At 32.3% G+C, this 21,984-nt stretch overlaps 2 protein-coding genes across 6 annotated transcripts in view; one reads left to right on the forward strand and one right to left on the reverse strand.

Annotated features, from left to right (window-relative positions):
- The window catches only part of CHPT1 (choline phosphotransferase 1), a 29,724-nt gene extending 17,527 nt beyond the window's left edge, over positions 1-12,197 (forward strand). The window contains exons 4-9 of one of the 3 annotated variants that reach the window (XR_004955777.1): positions 1,856-1,940; positions 4,507-4,638; positions 6,813-6,971; positions 7,464-7,589; positions 9,787-9,987; positions 12,024-12,197. Coding sequence is in view for 2 of the 3 variants with exons in the window: in XM_016127060.2 (XP_015982546.2) it covers positions 1,856-1,940; positions 4,507-4,638; positions 6,813-6,971; positions 7,464-7,589; positions 9,787-9,897; positions 12,024-12,068 (658 nt within the window). In the remaining variant the exon portion in view is untranslated. The remainder of the gene's footprint in view (positions 1-1,855; positions 1,941-4,506; positions 4,639-6,812; positions 6,972-7,463; positions 7,590-9,786; positions 9,988-12,023) is intronic. The other 2 variants (XM_016127060.2, XM_036237357.1) reach the window with 2 other exon arrangements.
- On the reverse strand, positions 11,670-21,764 carry SYCP3 (synaptonemal complex protein 3). 3 transcript variants are annotated; one of them, XM_036237358.1, is made up of 9 exons: positions 21,171-21,254; positions 20,342-20,487; positions 19,847-19,907; positions 19,646-19,680; positions 18,072-18,189; positions 17,148-17,247; positions 14,425-14,523; positions 12,228-12,332; positions 11,670-12,103 (listed from the first exon to the last, which is right to left on the reverse strand). In XM_036237358.1, exons 2-9 carry the CDS (start codon positions 20,472-20,474, stop codon positions 12,050-12,052), a joined length of 705 nt encoding a protein of 234 aa, XP_036093251.1. In that variant the 5' UTR covers positions 20,475-20,487; positions 21,171-21,254; the 3' UTR covers positions 11,670-12,049. The 3 variants fall into 3 exon arrangements, with proteins under 3 accessions (XP_036093251.1, XP_015982548.1, XP_015982547.1); XM_016127062.2 differs by lacking the exon at positions 21,171-21,254 and adding an exon at positions 21,478-21,764 and having other exon boundaries at positions 12,025-12,332; XM_016127061.1 differs by having other exon boundaries at positions 12,025-12,332.
- Between the last annotated feature and the right edge of the window lie 220 nt (positions 21,765-21,984).

The following is a 21,984-nucleotide window of genomic DNA, read 5'->3' on the forward strand; positions in this document are numbered from 1 at the left end:
AATATAGCTCTCAAGCTTCAACTCTCTTCATATTTCAAATATTTGAGGATTTGGTGAAGAATTCCACCCTTTTTATCATATCCAAAGCTGTAATTTAAAATTTGTGGCATGAATGATGCATATGTGAAACCAAGGTTCCTTGATCAATCCTTGTATGTGTTATTTAGTTCATTTAGTTCTATTTAGTTCTATTACCCCTATCAGCTTTCCTAGTTGCTCTGGTTGCTAGTCATACTCTTGGAAAATTATGAATAACAGTGTAATTCTACATAGCATTGTTATGGAAAAAGTGCAAAACTCTGATATAGTAGGAAGAGTGTTCGTTCCGAAGTCATTTTCCTATAGCAGTATCCAGTTGTTCTAATAAAGGCATGGAAAAATCATTTTAGTTTTCCTTTCCAAGAAACAAGAATAATTTACAGCTCCTGAGAGTCATAATAGATGCTCAATAAATGTTAGTACCTTTTCCCCTTTTTCTCAAGTACCATACATTCTGTTTTCCTTTTCCAACTAACTTGATTATTTCTCCATGCAGCCTGGAGGCCTTGGTTTGCCTGCCATTGATCTTATAAATACTGGATATCATTATTCATATTTTCCTTCAGTTCACCTTTTTCCTCCTAACTGCCCCCAAAATAACTCAGTAGAGAAGTGGTTTCCATATCTGGTTTTATTTCTCATCTAATCCCTACATTTCTTATATTTGCAGAGCAATAAGTATTCCTCTAGCATCTAAAGACTCCAGGGGCATGATGTAAAGTAGGTAGACAGATATAAAAATCTGGAGCTCAGAAGAAGATATGGATTTGGAGATATGGATTTAGAGGTCATTAGCATATAGATAGTAGTCTTAAGTACAGATAAAATTATTCAGAGAATCTAAAATAAGAAAAGATGGAATTCTGGAAGTAGTAGCATTTAAGATATGGTGGAAGAAGCAGTCTGGGAAGGAGCCTGAGAAGAGCTTCAAGCAAGGTAGGAGAATCAGAAGAGAGAATGGAATTTTAAAAAACATAGCAAAGCATTTCCTAAAGAGGGAGCGATCAGCATTTTAAATATTGCAGAGAAGTTATGCAAGATAACTAAAATGTATTCCTTAGATTCAACAAATTGAAAGACTACCTTAAATAGTTTTAGTAGAATGGGGCCAAAAACCAGGCTAGAATAGATTAAGCAGCAAATATAATGAGAGGAGAAAAATATAAATGTAGACTACTTTTTAGTTAGCTTGTTTATGGAACAAAGGAGAGAGGAGTTGATAGCTTCAGGAGATGCAGATTAGAGACTGATGTTGGCTGGTTTAGTGGTTTTTTGAAAGAAATTTAAGCATGTTTATATGTTAGGAGGAAAATGGAAAAACCAAAAAAAAAAAAAGTGACTGTTGTTAACTTAATAAAGAAAACAGAATTTTCCTCGCTTAAGTTGAATTGACTTGAGAGTATTTAAAAATTTGTCTTAAATTATCTGGTTGTTTTAATGTTATTTTTCCTGATTATGGAAGTAATACATAATTGTTATTAAAAAAAATTCAAACTTTACAGAAGTACATAAAATAGAAAGTAAAAAGCCTTTTGTGATCTCAGTGGTAATGGCTACTAGCAATTCTAAATATGCTGTAAAAGTTTTTTCCCTATGTATATATTAATGTTTACCTATTTGTGAGCACTGTTGTTCTGTAAGTTTTTTCACTTAACAATGTAGTCAATTGATAATTCAGTGATGGAACAAAAGGTAAAAATAATCTAAGTCTATACAGATTTTTACATCTTTGATATTTAATATATGGTTAACCTTCATATTCAGAAATTTTATTTACAAACAAACATCTTTCCTGTTCTTTGTCCTTCCTCTTTAGAGTGGATGTAACTGAAATTCAGGTAGCTTTAATGATCGTCTTTGTGTTGTCTACATTTGGAGGAGCAACAATGTGGGACTATACGGTAAAACTGAATATTTGAATTTACATTAAGTACTTTTTAAATATTTAGTAAAAATATTGCATTATTAATTTTCTTCAGAAACCCTTGGCATTGTATTTAATATTCATTCATTTTCTTAACCTTTTCCCTTCATTTTGTAATTTTATTATCCTGCATACCTTATTATGGCATTTTCCCCTATGCATGAATATATTACTGCATAGAAGAAAATGACCCCATTTCCTTAATAGAAAATTAAATACACTAGTTGAACTACCTTTTCCAGGCCAAAATGTATCTCATAAAATAGATATTTAGGAAAGCAAATTCAATAAAATATTTTACATTTGAATCATGTCCCTCAGTATTAGGAAAGAAATGTTGCTAATTTGCATTTTTTTATAATCTATGAGGTGAAATTTCCCATATTAATGAGTGTTTTTATTTTCTGTGTGGTTGGTGACCTCAGTACTTTGATAAAAGTTGACTCTCAGGAAGCCACTGTCATAAATTCATGCTTTACAAAGGAAGAAACTATAAAGAAACAAATTATTCTATCTCTTTAACCAAAGTCCACAACACTGGCTGGCTCACAGCCTCATGCCCATAGAGTTAAGAAGAATAAGGATAATATCGATAGCCAACAACTAACATTTATTCAACACTTATAATGTTCCTAAACATCTTACTATCAGTTACATCTGATCCTCAGAGCAATTCTATAAAATAGGTACTATCATTATTTTATAAACAAGTTTTAGAATAATCAGTTTATCCAAGAACCCATAGCTAGTAAGTACTAGAGCTAGGAATTAAGTAGACTGATTCTAGACTCATATGTTTTTAATCACTGAGCTATATTATACCTCCAGTGAAAATAGTAAGAAATAAAAAACTAAACATACTCTTACCGTAAGATCCCTTGGTATTTACCCAAATAAGATGAAAATTTTATCCACACAAAAACCCAAATATGGATATTTACAGCAGCTTTTTTCATAATTGCCAATACTTGGAAGCAACCAAGATGTCCCTCAGTAGGTGAATAGATAAACTATGGTACATAGAGGTAATGGAATATTAGTTAATGTTAAAAAGAAAGAACTGTCAAGCCATAAAAAAACATGGAGGAAACTTAAATGTATATTACTTAATGGAAGAAGCCAACCTTTAGAGGCCATATATTATATGATTCCAACTCATATTGTATGACATTCTGGAAAAGGCAAAATGATGGAGATAGTGAAAAGGTCACTGGTTGCTAGAGGTTAGCGGGGAAGGGAGGATAAACAGATAAAGCATGGAAGATGATTAGGGCAGTGAAACTATGTTGTATGATACTATTATGGTGGATACTTGTCATTATGTATTTTCCAAACTCATAGAATGTACAACACTGAGACTGATCCCTAATGTAAGCTCTAGACTTTGGGTGATAATGATGTGTAAATGTAGGCTCTGGTAGGGGATGTTGATAGTGGGGGAGGAGGGGGATGCGGGAGTATATGGGGATTCGATGTACTTTCTGCATAATTATGCTGTGAACCTAAAATTGCTCTAAAAAGTAAGTCTATTAAAAAATAGTAAGATTTCTGTGACATTGATAGTTTCAGAATTTCCAACTACAGTTCATATCACTAGGCTCAGAAATAGACTTTGATAATTTTTAAGACATTCATATTCCTTCTCATCATGTAAGAATAATAGAATCAAGTACATGCTTCTAGAATAGAGGGATACAATATGTCTTTTATGGTAGCTGTTCTGCTAGTACCCATAAGAAGGTGAATGTGGACCTAGAGACAATAAGGCAGCTCTAGTCTTTAAGTCAAATGGAGTCATCTTAAATTTGGAATTCTGATTTAGTTTTAATGGGAAAAAATTTAACTTAATCTTAAAATCATTCCATTCAATGTTTTGGCAATCCCATAGGAAGAAAGCACATCTGTTTATTCTCACCAACAAAAATACTTATTTTAGATGTAGATTTTCTAAATTTAATTTTTAATCTGTAGTTTCTACAGATTTTGGTACAATATTTCAAAGTCTGTTTTCAAAGCACAATAGCCTACAGCTTTTGGAAATTCACTGTTACTGTTTTTTTTAATCTTTTGCTGCCTTTGGACGTTTTCTTGAACAGCAATTGACTAACAGGTAAATAAACTGCTAGAGATTTAATCCTGGATATTAACTACACAAAATGTTTGCATTCACACACATCATGATTATTTGTCACATTCATGATACAGGTCATGCTGTCTCACTTTCCTATGATGCTGCCTTTTAGAAGTACTAAATCCAAGTGAACTATCCTTTTTACATTGTGTCAGATAAAGGCTTATAAGATGAAATATCTCATCACAATTATTTAAGTAGACTTAGCTGAATTGGGTGGATTCATTTTCCACTTAATGAGTAAAACCATCCAAAGAAAAGTTACCACTTCAGGCTACATTCCAGAAGTTAAGGTTCGATTATAAGAAAAAGGATAGCTTATGGTACAGAGCCATATCATAATGTTTTACTGTTCAATAGGAAAAGAAATTCTGTGCTCTTAATGATTTGTTTGTTTCCTCTACCCCTAAAGATACCTATTCTAGAAATAAAATTGAAGATCTTCCCAGTTCTTGGAGTTGTAGGTGGAGCAATATTTTCCTGTTCAAATTATTTCCATGTTATCCTCCATGGTGGAGTTGGCAAGAATGGATCCACTATAGCAGTAAGACATTAATTTCATCATTTAGTATTAATTTTATGCTAAAATCTCTTATCCCCATCTGCAGAGATAACTAAAAATATGCCGAAGTTCAAGAATGGGGAAGGGAACTAACGGAATTTTTTTAGGCGCATAATATAAAAGCTTTTTAAAAACAGTTCAGACTGATAATAAAGCATTTTTCTTTTTTCTATGACCTTTCTGAGTAGACTTATCTGACATTCTGTTTACTCATTCACTATTTCAGTACTGTACATAATAGAGTTGTCATTTGTTTTCTTGCATTTTGTGCCTTGCACTAATAAGGAGAGGAGAATAGTTAGGGAATGAGTGTCTGATTGGCCAGAAAGCTGCCAAAGGTCACAGTTTCACATATGGGGCAATTTATTACTAATGAAGTAAGTTTTATTGAAATTTCATTAAAATATATTTTTTAAAACTATTCTAATATTTTAAAAGGTAAAATTTTTAACCTTAATTCTTAAATTGAGTGAATAGACTTTGTGTTTTGTATTCTTCACGGTTTGCTCATGCTATTATACTTTCATATTTGTTTTAAAACTTCTTTAATAATTTACGTAGGAATCAGAAACTCTGTCAAGTTTTAAACAAATGTAACATAATATCTATGTTTTTTTAATAAAAGCATATTATCATCTTCAAGGTAGTTGAATATAAGTACTTATTCCAGTGATGCCCTCTTCTATCAAAAACATTATTAGAATGGCTTTTTAGAATTGCTTTAAGTTATAACTCATTCTCTTTCTCATCCCTTCTTGACCTTCTCAGCCTAAGTTCTTTAATTTCTTTGGTGCTATAGTTCAAAATCCAGTTTAAGGATGGATTTGATTTTGAAAAAAGTCACAGTCATTTGGAGCTAGGTCTAATAAATAAGGGGAATGATAAACATGAAATACAGCACGTTTGGTTAAAAAATTCGCACCATCTTAAATGACTTATAAATTGGTTCTCAAGATAATTCAAAGGAATCTACATAATTCATAAGTTATCAATCTTTATGAACACATTTTATATACATAATTCAAAAGCAAAATAAAAAACTCATTTAAATACATAAGTTCTGATGTATTTGGAAAAATTCATTTGTTGTTTTTTGAGGTATTTTATTTGTTGACCTCAATATAGTACTGTGCATAAGGTGCTGAGGAATACTTGTTGCTTGACAATGAATGATAAAATAGAGCACAAGTTCTGCTGAAGAAAACATGATTTCAGTAAGGATCGATGTCCGCTTTAGAGAATATTTTACTAAGAAAAAATTGATTAACTGGTTGAAGGAAGATAAGAAATTGATACTCTCATGAAGAAGTGATAATTTCAGATTCTTAAACTGGTGGTTTTCCACCTGTTTTAGCAGATTTTCTTGAATAAAATCTAAGAACCATAATACAGATAAAAGCACTATTAGCCTACATTTTTATAAATTATTACTATGTAGTAAAAGTTATTACTATAAAGTATTTTATGATTTTATAGTATTACTATAATTTTATAGTAAGTTATAACATGTAAACTTAAACAAGTTTGTTTTAATGAACACATGTAAATTGATATTTATACATTTAGTAAGTATTAAAACCAAATTTTGCAATATTTTGTTTAGGACAGTCAACAGTGCTGAGAGAATCCTGATTCACAGATAAAAATGTAATGGGTTGGACTGTACAATGTTACATAAGAGTGCATTTGCAGTCTAAATGCAATAAATAAATAAATAAGAGGGAGTATAGTTGGTATAGAGACCAAGGCAGAATTAAACTCTTCCTAGTCAGTGATTAAGATATTTTGTAAAATTGGCAGGTTAAGCTTTGTTTCAATATCTGGACAAAAATATGTTAACTTGGCAATCCAAATGTTGATGGCCTTTAGCATAGAAGAATTTAGTGTAAATTGTTATTTTTTTAGTTGTTATTAGTTGTAAATGTGTAGGTATATAAAATTGAAATCAAACATCTGTGGCATTGTATTATGTCGTAATCCTAAGGTTCTTTGAAAGTTTGAAAAGCACTGCTAAGGCCTGTATACTCCTTAGGCCATACACTACATTACACTCTTCTTTGGGTCTCTAGTTCTTAACACAAAATAGATGCTCAGAAAGTGCAATGTAATAAATGCAGTGTTAAAATGTGATGCTGATTTTCTGCTTTATCCATTAGGGCACCAGTGTTCTGTCACCTGGACTTCACATAGGAATAATTATTATACTGGCAATAATGATCTATAAAAAGTCAGCAACTAATGTGTTTGAAAAGCATCCTTGTCTTTATACCTTAATGTTTGGATGTGTCTTTGCTAAAGTCTCACAAAAACTGGTGGTAAGAAATTCTTTTAACTTATGATTCATGGTATAAATAACATACCTGGTCCTCAAACACAGAGGAAACTATTTCATACAATGGGTAGGGGGTTTTTTTGTTTGTTTTTTTTTGTTTTTTTTTTGTGGTATTATCACAATATATAGTTCCTTATTTGTGCTCCAAGTAAAACCGTGAAAGAGTTACTGTTATATTCAGGGACACAGACTCTACCATATAGTAATAAGTTCTTTTAATTATTTTCTTAGCTATGATTATCAACTATAACTTTCTTATATCAAGGAATTTTAATATTGAAATGTTAATAAGCTACCCAGTCATCCAGTCATGAATTTGAGTTTTAGATTCAGTATTTCTATATCAAATGTGAGATTAAATGGTCTCCTTATCTTTGTCTTAATAGTGAATTAGTTATAATCAATTCTGTCCTGAAAATAAAAGCTAAAATGTTTAAAATTTAATAGTGAAATTATTTTGTTTACTTTTTTATAGATAGCTCACATGACTAAAAGTGAACTGTATCTTCAAGACACTGTCTTTTTTGGCCCAGGTCTTTTATTTTTAGACCAGTACTTTAATAATTTTGTAGACGAATATGTTGTTCTATGGATAGCAATGGTAAGTTCTTTTCTGCTAAGATTTTTATTTATTTTTAAAAGATGTCAGCATTGTGCTTAAGAGTCATTTCAGTGAAATATCAGGTAGTCTCACTATCTATACAATAAATGTTTCTATAAAATTACTTCTTTTAAGTTGTAAATTGTTTTTTCTTTAGTATAGAAAGGGCCCAAATATCTGAAGGTCTTGCTTCTAACAACCTAAATCCCTAAAAACACAACTGTGCACCTTAAAAATTACTATCTTTCTCCCCACCAAAAAATAGTATGAAGATGTCAAAAATCATTTTACTCTGCCCAAAGGGCTACAGCACTTATTAATGACTTTTACTTAATCGAACTTGTTAGTATTATTCTGAACTTACAGCGGATAACAGGTAAATTAGATGGAGTTAGTGTTAGGAAAGGTGGGCACTTACTGCATCAAGAACTGTCAGCTAATACTGAAACAAAACAGAACTGACATTATTACCAAGTATAGGATTCGGGATCATTGTGTGCTAGAAGCAACCCTATGTATCTGTATGGCCCTTAAGGATAGTGTATAATTTATATTAATAATGATGACTCTCATCAAGCAAACATTAAATTTTCATTGATTACACTCTGCTTAAGTGATATGGATAATACATATATTCAAAATATTCATTAGTATTCAAAATGATATATAGAATTATGGTACTTAAGAGAGAAGCTTTAGCCATTAGAGGAAAAGAAAAGCAGTGTTGGTAACATTTTAATCACAAGAGTGGATAAAGAGAGCATTATTAACTTTTTTTGAAACATCTTTATGGTTGATCTTCAGTTATGGTAGTATTGAACAATCTGCTATATTTTTCCCTACCTCTGGACCTCACTAGGCTTTATCAAATTGTTAGTCATCTATAAACACATGTTAAAATGAGCTAAAAGAAACCATGCAGTGAATCTTTTGATAATTTGAATAATCTCACTCTTTATTAGATTTAGGCACTGAAAAAACTATATCTGTTCTGTGCATGGACCACTGAGATATATATATCTGATGATTGTTTATACTAAGTTCTATCGTAGTATACTTTTTCTGGAGTAATTTAAAAATATCCGTTCTTAGTCCATTCAAGTCTTCCAGTCTTCAAATGGTAGTGAGATATAAATCTTAATCCTTGAAAGTTTTCAGGCAATAGTCTATAAAGAGTTTGCAAATCAGAATAATTTCCTTTGTTTTGCTATCTACATAAAATGCTTTTAAAGCTCTAAAACAGTCTAAATTTAAGAAATAGGGAGTAATTATTCAAAATATTTGAAAATTCAATGTAAGGTTTCTTTTAGTGAATTTAAATATTATCAAATGGAATTAACATAATATATCAAGTGTTAAAAGATTCAAGCAGATACTTCGTAATAAGTTGGTCTGGTTTACACTGGTAATAGAGATTATGGTAAGGAAGTGATAGAGATTACACTGAGAAAGTCAAATTCAATTTTTCTTTAAAACACCACATGGGCCACAATTAAAAATAAGAACAAAAAACACTATGTGGCCCAAAGGAAACACTTGTACCCTGTGGCATCCTTAGGGAAAAAGGTTCTTGCTTCAGAGAGAAAAAGGTTAGATGGAGCTTTTCAAGTAAATAACAGAGATTTTTCTCCTCCTGGGGAAAGAGCTGTGAGGCTCTTCCTGAAAGGAAGCATTTGCCCCTGGTCTCTGGGGAAGTTTTCAAATAGTGCGCTTTCCTCAGTTTTGCATACAACACAATTTGTATATGCCTCCCTCAACTATGGTGTCTTTTCCAAGCCATTACTTTCTTACAGCTAATGCAAGAGGAATAAGAAATGTGTATCATGGAATGATTTCATTATAATGACTGATAGCCAAGCCTATTAGAAATTTGTGGCTTTGTTGTATAGCAGAAAATTTAAAGAATGTGGACTCAAGACGTACATTCTGTTACTTCCCAGCTTTTGTAGTTCAGTCTCATCTTTTACCACTCTAAGCCTTAGTTTCTATAACTGTAAAATACCCTGCATATTCCAGAAGACTACAGTGAGGTCCAAATATGAAATATATGAAAGTACAATAAAGTATATTGTTCAGTGAAGAATTTTAAGATTTGAGAGAATGGCAGACAGGGGCGGGGTGAGGAGCAGAAAAACAGCTGCTGCTTCAAAAAAGATACACCATAATCCACTTTATATTTTCTTTTTTGCTTCTAAAGGTCATTTCTTCATTTGATATGATGATGTACTTTAGTGCCTTGTGCCTGCAAATTTCAAGACACCTTCATCTAAATATCTTCAAGACTTCATGTCATCAAGCACCTGAACAGGTTCACAAGCATATTGACTAATAGCCCAAGGAAAAAGAGGAGAAGCAGTTAGGGGAACCTAGGAGTGAAGGAAGTCCCCTTTTGCAGGAGGCTAGTATACTACCAAATAAGGTTATATTTAAATATAAAACATTAAGTCCTGTAGATTCCATTATGTCTATTTCAGTTGTGAAGCCTTCATTATGTATAAACATTTTTGACCACAGATATTATCACAGTAATACAATCTATAGATTAATTAGAAACAAAACCAAAGAAAGAAGTATCAATTGTCTGAGGATAAGAAAGTGAACCACTGTAGTTCTAAAAAGCAATCTCTTTGTCTCAGAAATCCTTTCAGACTCTTGGGATTTTCATTGCCAAATGATTACATATAAATTCAGGATTTAAAGGATGTTGAGGGTGATGCTTACTTTGCTAAAAATTGACAAGTTAATAATACTACATAAGTGCACAGATTGTAATACTCTATTGAGTCAAATGATATAACCGATGATCTTTTATTAGCCATTTTTCAAGAAGTATGTTAATTACTGTCATATAAAAGGAAATACTTGATTTAGTATACCAACTAGAATTTAAAAGGGCTACTGGAATTTTCTATAGTTTGTATTTAGTAAAAGGAATTTGTCTTAATGATCCAAATTTTCAGACTCCAATCTTACCCTATTTTTAATTTGATCTAAAATTTCTAGACCATAAGCCATACGATAAAATAATAAAAAATATGAGTAAGAAACAATGAAAGTTGACAGTTCTTAAAAGGAAAAAATGTATATTTATGTTAATTAAGTACACAGAAAACACCCCAGAGTACTTATTTGCCCCTGTAACTATTTGTAAACTCAAATAAGGACCTTCTTAGAAATCTGGATAGTACTTACAATTTATATTCTAACATATACTTTGGCTTAAAAGAGAACTCCTTTACAAAATATAAAACTTTTGGAAGTAAACTGTCCCCTTGATGTCAGATATTTTTTAACAGTGGAGGACTGATTTCTTCTTATATAAGTTATCACAGTCCGAAAAAGAGAATTAGTATGAACCTGTTTTTAAAAACTTAGAAAACTTTAAAGAGTACGTTATCAGGGCAAAAATTAGAATTTAAAACTTGGAAAAACAGAAGAAAATTTATCTTCTTTTCCTAATAGGCATACTTTTGTTTGTTTTGAATGATTCAATGAAAATAGTTTGAGCCAAAAAGTAGTATGTGTAACTTATTTCACACAAATGCTGAAACAACTGAATATTTATTAAATCAAGTGTTTCATATTTTGTTTTTAAAATGGGACATTTTAAAAGACAAGGCATAAAAATTAACTTGTTCAAGTTTGGAAATGAATATAAAATCAAACTTACATATAATTACTGAATATTAAAACTAAAAAGACATTCTAGGTAATTTATCTTTGAAAACAGAGGTGAAGTACTTAAACCATAAGTAATTAGGGATGTTAATAATATGCATTTAATCATCACTACAGGCATGTGCCATTTAATTTCAGACAAAGCCCAATTAAATGGCATTTTGATGTCTTTGTGGAAATGACATATTCACAAATCCATATTTTAAAACTGGTATTTATATATCTTGTTCAGTCATCTTAATGGTTTATAATAGTTTTAATCCACAACACAAACTTAAGTTGCTTTCAATAAATTTTATAAATCAATAGATTTTCTTTTGAAATCTTATTACCATTAGACTTGGGTATGTAGCTTAATGACTATATACAAAAGGATGTACATATAAAATAAATTTTATTTTTTCTTAAAGAAGAACAATGTAACCTTCTGTACTTGTGCTTTCTACCTTTTGGGACTGAAACAGATACACTGAAGCCGAAATTGTAATTAAATAATCTTTATTGCTAAAAGTTAACTGACAAGTGTTATAAAGAAAAAAATCACTATTACTATTAAAGAGCAGAAAGCTTGGTACATATAATTTAAGAATTGCTGCTACTCATGTAACTGTTCAGATTTCATTTGGAGGTTAACAGAAAGAGGAGGCTTGCACTTGCTAATGAATAACAGGATGTAATATTTTAAACTAGAATTTTTAAACCACTCTAAGACTTACAGGCCTCTTAGCTAATGTTATAATTTATCATATTACTTAGGTTCAAGTTGTTCCTTCAAAGAGTCATCAGAATAACATGGATTGAAGAGACTTTCGAACACTTGCCATCTCTTGCTGTTGCTGTTCCATGAAAGGAAATATTAAACATTCATTTAACTTTTAGATAAGTGTTTTACATATTTCAGCAAATAAAATATTTCAATGCTTACAGTAATCCTTATTTTTTCAATTTTAAATGACTTACAGTTTCCATCATAATTTTTTTTTGCAACATAGCCATTTCTTTTCTAAGATCATTTTGTGCACCAGTAAGTAGATTATCATGATTCTTCTCCAGGTCTTCCATATTCTAAAACAGAAATGGTTAGGGTCACTTTTAAACCACTGTTTTTCATTTCAGGTTCTAAACTTGTATAAGTATTTTCAAAATTAAGAACTTTTTAATAGTCAAATAATATACATTATTAATTCCAAATAAAAATATTCTCAGTAATACATCAAAACCAAAATACTCACTAAAGGTTTAAAAATGTGAGACATGAATCAATATTACTGAGGATGTACAACAGTAATGTACTTTGCTTGAAACAATGGGTTAGTGAACTGTTAAGGTTTGAGTAGCAACATAAAAAGACAAAGTCCCAAATCAATAAATACCATAATTTTGAAAACTTGTTATCTTTCTAAATATCAGGTTATAATCCACATATTATGACTAATAATCAAGGTGATGTTAATTCATTAAAGAGAAAAATGATCTGTAGTATACCTCTTTAATTTATGAAAAACAAAAATTATAAATCTTTACTATTCATCCAATAAATAGTTATCCTAATGCCTACTATGTAAAAAGTACTACATTAAGTCCTATGGAGAAATTTAAAAATAATAATACATGATCATTCCCTTATACCAGCAGGAAGAAACATATAAACAAAAATAACAAAATTTTATAATAGGAATGGAAACAACTTGCTGTGGCTATGTAGCAAAAAATGGAGATTAATTCCAATTTAGTTCACAAAAGAATAATATTTCAATGAATGAAGAAAAAGAACTTAAAAGTATTCTAGGGCAAGAGCAAAAGCATGGAAGTTGACAGTGAGTGAATTTAGAGAAAGCTATTATGTGGAGGAGTAGGAGTAATGGATGAATGTAGTAACTGAAGCATAAAAAGAGGATCACTTTATTGGGTGGAGAGATCTTGAATACCTAACAATTTAGATGGAGAAGCTAGTATCACTTTTTTAGGACGGAAGAGAGGATATTTTAGGAAGATAATATAGCAGAACTATGAAGAACGGATTAGAGAACAAAGAAATCAGTTGTTAAGCATTTTAATAGCATAAGCAAAGAATGATGAGGTTCTGAACCAGGGCAGCAGTGGAAATTTTTTAAAAAGAACCCATTGCAGAGGTAATAATTAGAGGACCTTCTCATAACTAGATGTAACAAATAAGGTAGATGGAAGAGACAAATACAATACTTAAGATCCTATCCTAAGTGGTAACATTTAGAAATAATCTTTCCTAGTACTTTATCAAACCTTCACACCAATCAACACGTAGTTTTCAGGAAGCATTAGAGCAAGCTGATTGGAAACATTTTTAAAAATAATTTTGTGTTCATATTAAAGTTCTTTGAAAATATTTGTTTCAAAACTATATTGTTTACTCAGAGAATCCCAATTTCTTTAAAAGAGTGACATTCTGACATATTTGAAAAAGATTTCCCAAAGAACCCCCCCATTCAAAAAAAAAAAAGTATATGCAGGATTATAATTAACTATGAAAAGTTACTAAAAATAAATATATATCTGTATGAACAAGAGGTCAATGCCACAGACCACAATTTCTTAATATATGTGCCAGCATATAATTCTCAACCCATAAGTTTTTAATCCTCAACTGGCTTTTTCATTCTATTATAAGTCTAGGCCATCTCTTATGATTATAAATTGGCATATAAAGCCATTTTTAGTCAGTAATAAGTTCTAAAAGCAAATATGCCATAAAGTAACATACATAATACATAATAAAAATAACATTTATTTGTTAATAAAAGAAATATTCATCAATTTCAATTGGGTACTTTCTATTTAACAGTGGGGATATAAAGACAAAAGTCTACCTAGAAATTACATACTTTCTATTTTCAGTTGAACAGAAAACTGTCACTAGTGTTAATATATGAATTTTATGCATAATGTGTGCATTTTAAGGTAAAATTCCCAATTTATCATTTCCTGTTTTGAATAATTCCCACAAGAACATTAGAATCCTAAAGTAAAATACATTAACACTTAAAAAAACAATTACAAATGGAAAAGTTAAAATTTAAAACATAAACAAAATGTTTTTTCCTTAAACTTAGAAACAAATTATCTTCTACTTCCATAAATTATTTTATAAGAATATATTGTGTTACCAAATACAACAGACCTTTGTGTACTGCTCATATAACTGTCTAATTGTTTTCAGTCTCTGGCTCTGGGCAAGTCTAGATTGTTGAAAAATCTTTTGTTGCTGTCGAAATAAATTCTACAAATGTAAAAGAAAAAATTATGTGGTAACAATTTGAGTAAAATTTTAAATTTAGCAAAAAATAAGCTTTAAAGGAATAGTTTTAAAATCAATACATCTCAAATTTTGTTTTAACTATTATGATTAAGTTTAGATAATTTGTGTTCACCACTAATATACAACAGCAATATAATAATCCTACCAGTTGCTGAACAGGAAATCTTAATACTCAAAACGTCTTAATTCTTGGTGCTTTCAATATCTACACAGGTGATTCTTCCAATAATGCCAATCTTTTGGTTCCTTGGCCTACCTTCCACCAATGATTTTTGTCCTCCACCCTACTTTAGCCATTCACTTACATACTCATACACTAGATTTTGTCATTACCAATAACTATAACCTCTACATACTACTAATAGCAAACTTCATATTAACAATGTTAGATACTACTCTGAACTCTCTTAAATAACTTATATATGAACTCATTTAAATTCAATGAGATGGGTAGTCTTATTATCCCCCTTTCATAAGATGAGGAAGCTGAAGCATAAAGAAAATTTTTCCATGGTTTCACAGCTAGTATTTGGTCAAACCAGAATGTGATTCCAAACAGTATATTTCCAGAATCCAGGCTCTAACCATTCTATATACTGTTTTTCCACATACTCCACTATTCAACCACTACCCTCCCTACTGTTCTATCTCACTCTTTTTAGTGCTACAGCTCAATAATCTCTATCATGACCTAAAACCTCTTCATCCTATCTACTTTACACTGTCCCCTATCCCAGTCCTATGTCCTCAATTTCCTCCTTCCCAGTGTAAATTCCATGGTCAGTCATTGTAATTACTCTTTTTCATATATATCTTGCTCCCTTCTCACTCTGCCACACTCGTTTAGCTTAACTCCAGCCCTGGAAAACCCACCTCTCGAGTTAACTCTGATTGCATTCCTGCAGATGGTTATAATTGGAGAAAACCCCTTGACTATGCTAATAGGTCTCACTGTAAATCATGATCACTAGCCTAAATTGGCAATTATATTTCCTTAGTCCCTCTCAGGAAAGTATTTTATACCTTCTCATTTGACTTCAAAAGGCAACACATTTTCTACCATCTGATGACCTTATTTCATGAAATAGAAGCAATCCAAAAAGAACTTTCAGTATCTTACCATATCTAACCCACCCACCTACGTTCCTCTGTGTACTCATATACTATCTACCTTCCCTTGTTTCTAAGGATGAACTATCCTTGGTTCCCTGCCAAGGCCAACTTCCTCACATATCCCATCCATTCCCAAGTCAGCAACTGTCCCCGCTCTTCCCATTTTCATTTTTTCTTCAAGATTCCTAACAACACACAAACATGCTGCTCTTTCTCCATTCTTAACCAAACCACTATTCCTTTTCTGCTCAGGCTATCACCCCATTTCTTTCCTATTCTCTCTTACACTCATTCCAATTGAGTTTCTGCACTTACTATTCCACCAAAATCATTCTATCCAAGACTGATCAGAAACATTCTGATCAACACCAATGACCTTCACACTGCCAAATCTACCTTATTTGGCCTAAAAACAGCATATGTAAAACTTAATCCTCTATCCTTAAAAGATTTTCTCTCTACCTATTAGGCCATTCATGTCGTGTCCTTTACTGGTTTTTCCTCATCTTCTTGAACTCTAAACATTGAAGTACTTACTTAGATATCTCTTTTACATTTATCATCATTCCTTTGGTGATCTCATCCGATCTCATGGCTTAAATGCTGTCTTTATGTTGAGAATTCCCAACTTTATATGTTAAACCCATATTTCTTTTGCAGATTCATATCAGTGGCCTACTCCATCTCCCATTGGTATGTTTCATGTACATCTTAAATTTGACATTTTCCAAACTGAACTGAGACCAATCCTTAAAGTTATTTAATATGAATAGCATCTTAGCTCTTAGATAAGAAATGTGTGATAATTTTACAAACAGTGAAAGGATGAAATAAAAAGAAGGTTAATGTAATTATATATGGGTGGAGTTGACTTCCATCTGCCATAGAAATGGGCAGGTAACACAAGTCTGACCATTAAGAGTAAACCATGTTTTGACCATAACCAGTTCAGGAATGGGCAAGTGATCCAAAGTGAATAGTGGTATTTCTCCACAACACTTTGCTGCCAAAGGTACTGAGAAAGACTATCTTAGTCCATAGGGATTACTAAATTTATAGTGAAGTCTGGGATTGCAAGAGGTTATCTTGCTTATCACACTGAGAGAGGCTATAAGAACTGGAGACAGCCAAGATGATATTACACAAGCAATCCTTCCCCACACCCATCCTGCTATGCTGGAAGCTAAAGTACCCCTGAATTTCTTTTATATAAACCAATAATCTTTCTTTTGTACTTTGACAAATTTCTGTCACTTGGAACTGCAAGAATCCCGACCAACATAGTAAGCAAAGACTAACAACTTTTATGTGTATGGTATGTGCCTGTTCTCTGGTTTACCATTCAGAAGGACCAAAACATATCACTAGTAATGGGTAATGGAATCTATGGGTCTCCTACAAAGCTAGGCTCTCCATTCCTACTTGATACTTGGATATAATAGATTAATAATAAAGCTAACCATGATACTGACAGTTAGTTTTTCTTCTTGTTCCTCAGCTTTCTGCACGTCTGTCTCCCACTGCTGAAACAAAGTCAGAAACTGCTGGGAATATTCTTGGTTAAGCTTCTGCCTGTAAAACATAATGTGAATATTGTCTTTTTCAAACCAATATGGAAAAAAAAACACATTCTAAACAAAATTCACTTTACAGAATTTATACTATAATAAAAGGAAATAAAACACCTTAAAATTTCAGATATGAAACCAAGAAGTAAAATTATGATTTATGCTGATTCCAAAAATATTCATCTTCCTAACCAGCTAACAGAAAAGCCCTCTCACGTGCTTTAGCTCTTAAAACTAAGAAAGTTTTATTGTATATATAAATTTTCCAGAAAATTCCATTTTAATGCTATGCAGGTTTTTTCATTTTCTCCTGAATATGGGTTCTGATATGACAAACAGATTCAATAAAGTTATTATATTTATCACATAAGATTTCCAAATAGATATATTTCACTTTATTTTTCCTCATTTTGGTACAACAATAATTTTATACAAAAGAGTAGTTAATTCAACTAAAATATACAAATTATTTACAATATGATTAATCCTTTTCTACGCTGTTAAACAATTAACTATCACAAAACTAATGGTTTATATGACATTTACTTTTATTCAGCTAGTGTATTTCTAGAACAAATACAAATTACCCTTATAGCAAAAAAATTCAATTTTTATTTAAAAGGGGATAAAGGTAAACTTTATTGATTTCTAGGAAAAATATCTCAAGTCTATAATGGAGTGAGATTATAGGACTAATGGACTTAGAGAAAAATCAAATATATTTTTTACTGGAAGCCCCAATAAATATAAGCATTTTTCATAATTTGTACCAATGAATACTATGAAATGATAAAAATGTTGTGGCTGTGAAAGAAACAACAACCATACCTTTGCTCTTGTTGGGTTTTCCAAACATGTTCAATTTTCTGGCTGCTGTTTTTGATAGAAGCTTTGGTATACATTTCTAGTCGTTTTCTCTTGGCAAAAAGAGCCTTGTTAATGTCAGCTATACGAAAATAAATATTCATTAAATTTTAATGTTGAAGATAACTACATATTTTGTCCCTACATATTCAAATAAATATGGGTAGTTGGTATAATGGTTTCAGAAAGACATTGTAAATTAAATTTTAAAATAGGTATAATATCGAAAAGCAAGCTTACGTGTTTTTTTCTGAGAAATCTTTGTTATTAGTATCCCAGTTCTGATTTTCCTATTTTTTTTTAATTTAGAGATGATTAAAAAGAGCTAATCAAAAAAAAAAGGATCTCAAGAACAGACTAATTTCCTCACAACAAAACACAAAGGCTAAATTTTTCTCAATTTACAAAATACTCTCCAACTGAAAGAACATATTTAGATGAATTAAAATTAGAACTCATTGAATGAGTTCAAACACATGAAACTATATATTTTTTAAAATCCAAAAGATAAAAATAGTTTAATCAAAGAATAAGAAAATTATTTCTAAAAATTATAGTAATACTTTTAAGCATATTACTTATTAAAAGAGACAAAGATCAAGCATTAAAAAATCTTAATAACTAAATAAATTCAAGAACCCTTTTAAATACTTTCATGAAGCTTTTTTAGGACATTTTTACCCATAAATACTGCATTTCATAAAATTTTTAATACTTCAGATAATGCTTTGCTAAACATGTGCATATGGATCTACCACCAATAGCTGTTTGTCAGTAATCGTGATGGTGCTTCATTAAATATTTTATATTTCTAATATCCATCAATAATACTATATGACAGATTACAAAGCAAGCATTTTGCTACCACCAAATAGAGCAAAGCTTTCAAGAAGACAAGCTTCTATGAATAAAACATATAGAGAAGCCAAATATTGACACTTTTGAGTAGTACTACTATATCCCCTAACACCATTAATGTAACTGATATTTGACATACCATTTAATGAAATTTTTATCTGATTATACATCTCTTACAAGCTGGCCAAGTTCTCAACTACATAATTTAATAATGTAAAAAAAATAGTTATTTTAAAGACTTTGATTAACAAAGAAAATAAAGTCGTAGGAAATAACTAAATTGAGAAAAAACCAACAAACATATTTGTGCGTTTGTATCACTTAGTCTGTCGAAGAGTCTGTGAAAGTCCATACTAAGAGGAACATTAAAAAAGTCTATACATGTTTCCAATCCATTTTGTTCTAAAATTCCACATTCCATTAAATTCACACATACATAAAATAAAAGCACCATTCATATCTCACCACTGTCAGTACCATTTGAACTCTTCACATCAACAACTGGAAAGGTTAAGTAAGGAAATTGATGAAGCTGAATCACATATATTTATGCAAAATCTTAACATATGAAAACAAGGCATTAAATGACAGTCTTGAGTATATTGATTAAAATTTCCTATTATACAAGTTATATGGTTTTAAAAAGCTCTCTTTAAATACAAGTATCGCCTAAAACATACCTCCAAATCTTTGCAGCATATTCTGTACTTGACCCCTGTGAAGAAATTACATTTAAAAACTTTTAATTAAGGATCCATAAAATATCATGCTTATTTTTGAATATCACACACCCAGTACTTTACATATAGTACTAACTGAACAACCAAAGTAGACTTTTCTTAAAATACTTTAACAGGCAAAAATTATTTTGAGTACGTTACCCCACATCTTCTACTCCTGAAGTCCTTTTCTTCCCATGCTTATCAATTACTGGAGTCTTCTCTGTATTGATAATAAAAAATAAAAAATTTTTTGAAATTAAGTATGTTCTTTTGGTAATTTTTAATGACATAATATCTTAATTTTGAGGTCTTTTAGGCTTTCTGGCAACACAAGTTGTTAAAGCAGATATATAAATGCAATGCTTTCTCTAAAGAGTAGGTGGAATTAAATCAAGATCCAGGACCATTTCATAGGGACAATTTTGGGAGTCTTCTTGTGTTAATGTCATAATAAGCCATGGACTACTTATCAGACATTTTGGGAATAATGGCTACAAAGCCGAGATGCTATATAAGCTACTCTAACTCCAAATGAGAAACATGAAGTACATGAAAATGCTCTACAAAATTTTCTTATAGTTTAAAACGCCATAGTTTCAAACTAAATTAACTGCAGGACATAGTCAGTGCCCAACAATATTAGATACACTGTACCTTCAATAACATCCTCCTCTGAAACACTCAGATCTTTTTTATCTTCTTTCTCAAAGTCATAGGCTCTTATAACCTGATCCTCCATTGATGTCCTCCCAGATTTCCTGGTATGTTTTCTTCCAGAGGGCGCCATATTTAGATAGTTTCTGATTGAAAAATAAATAGATCTCTCAAACCTTCCGAATCCAAAGACACCATTTAAATAAACTGGTAAAATTCGAAATTTGAGATCTCAAATACGGGTTATCTTAGCGGAATAACATTTTAGGAGTCTCCTCATTGATTTAGATGAACCAAAAATTAACAAGTTGAGAGCGTAAACCCTGCTTGCAGGTGTGATGCTCTGGAGAGTTCGCATCTGTGGGCTGGGAGATGGGAATTTTGTCCTGCCTCTGCCGTGTCTGGCTAAATGTGGGCAAATCCAGCTTTTGCTTTTCAGTCACAAAGTGAAATGGTTAGTTGGCGGGACCGACCGTGAACTTATGGCAACATAAATATAAAATGAAAACATTCTGCACTCTGCGCCGAGGAAAATTCACGTCCATGGAAGATTTCCGCAACACGGGCCTCGAGCACACATGACGAGCAACCCTTGGTTAATTTCAATCGTTTCTGACGGGTTTGGGGCAGCAGGAGGGAAAGATGGCTGACGGATGTCCACCCCTCTCCCCTGTGGCCAACCTGCCCAGCACGGCGTAACCCGCGAGGTCCAGCTTGGCCCGCCGCTGGCCCTTCGCCCCTCGCCCCCTCAAGGCCCTGCCCTCCGCGAGGGTCGCTGCCTTCATTTCCCTGTCAGAGGCCCCTGGCGAAGCCAACAAGGAAGATTTACCTCACGAGACAAGAGTAGCCTCTGGCTCGGACTCCCGAGCTGGACAACTTGCCCCTCGTCCCTCGTCCTACGTCCCTGGTCCCTCGCCCGCTCAAGGCCCTGCCCTCCGTGAGGCTCACTGCCTTCATTTTCCTGTCAGAGGCCCCTGGTGGAGCCAACGAGAAAGGTTTTACTTCAGGAGTCAAGAGCAGCCTCTGGCTCAGACTCCCACACTGGACAAACTCCTCCCCTCACGCCTGAAAAAAATCCCAATGGCAAAGGGCCACAAGTCTCCGACAGGTGTCCACGCCACGCTAGCCTCCCCTACCCCAGCTTCTCATCTGTGATGTCCGCTTCGCTACCGCGACGCTCTTTGAGGCAACTCAGAATTCGCGCGGGAGAAGGGCCAGTCTCGTCTCGCGCAGGAGCGTCGCTGATTGGCTGGTCGCAGTGTGTTTGCGTTCCGTGGGCTCTGCGCGCTCCACTACCGATCGCGAGACTGCTGAGCCAGAGCGCCTTGCGGGCCGAGGCCTGCGGCCGGCGCGCCTCAGGCCTGTTGGTTTTCCATTTTTTGTTTCTGTTTTCGGTTTTTTTTAGTTTAAATTTTTGAGTTTTATATTTGAAAAGTACAAAAGAGTACTAAATTATTAAACATGATGAACGAACTACCTAATTTGTGAGGTGCAGTTTTACCAGAACCATCGAATCTCTTCAGGAAGTCCTTTCCATCCCATCCCTTCATTTCCCATTCAGAGATTTTTTTTTTTAATTATTCTGGATTTCGTCTAAATATTTGTCCCACCCATTTTCTGAGTTTTGTTACCACATGTATGGG

The sequence above is a fragment of the Rousettus aegyptiacus genome, unplaced genomic scaffold (assembly GCF_014176215.1).
Source record: "Rousettus aegyptiacus isolate mRouAeg1 unplaced genomic scaffold, mRouAeg1.p scaffold_m13_p_2, whole genome shotgun sequence".
In the NCBI taxonomy this organism is placed as follows: Eukaryota; Metazoa; Chordata; class Mammalia; order Chiroptera; family Pteropodidae; genus Rousettus; species Rousettus aegyptiacus.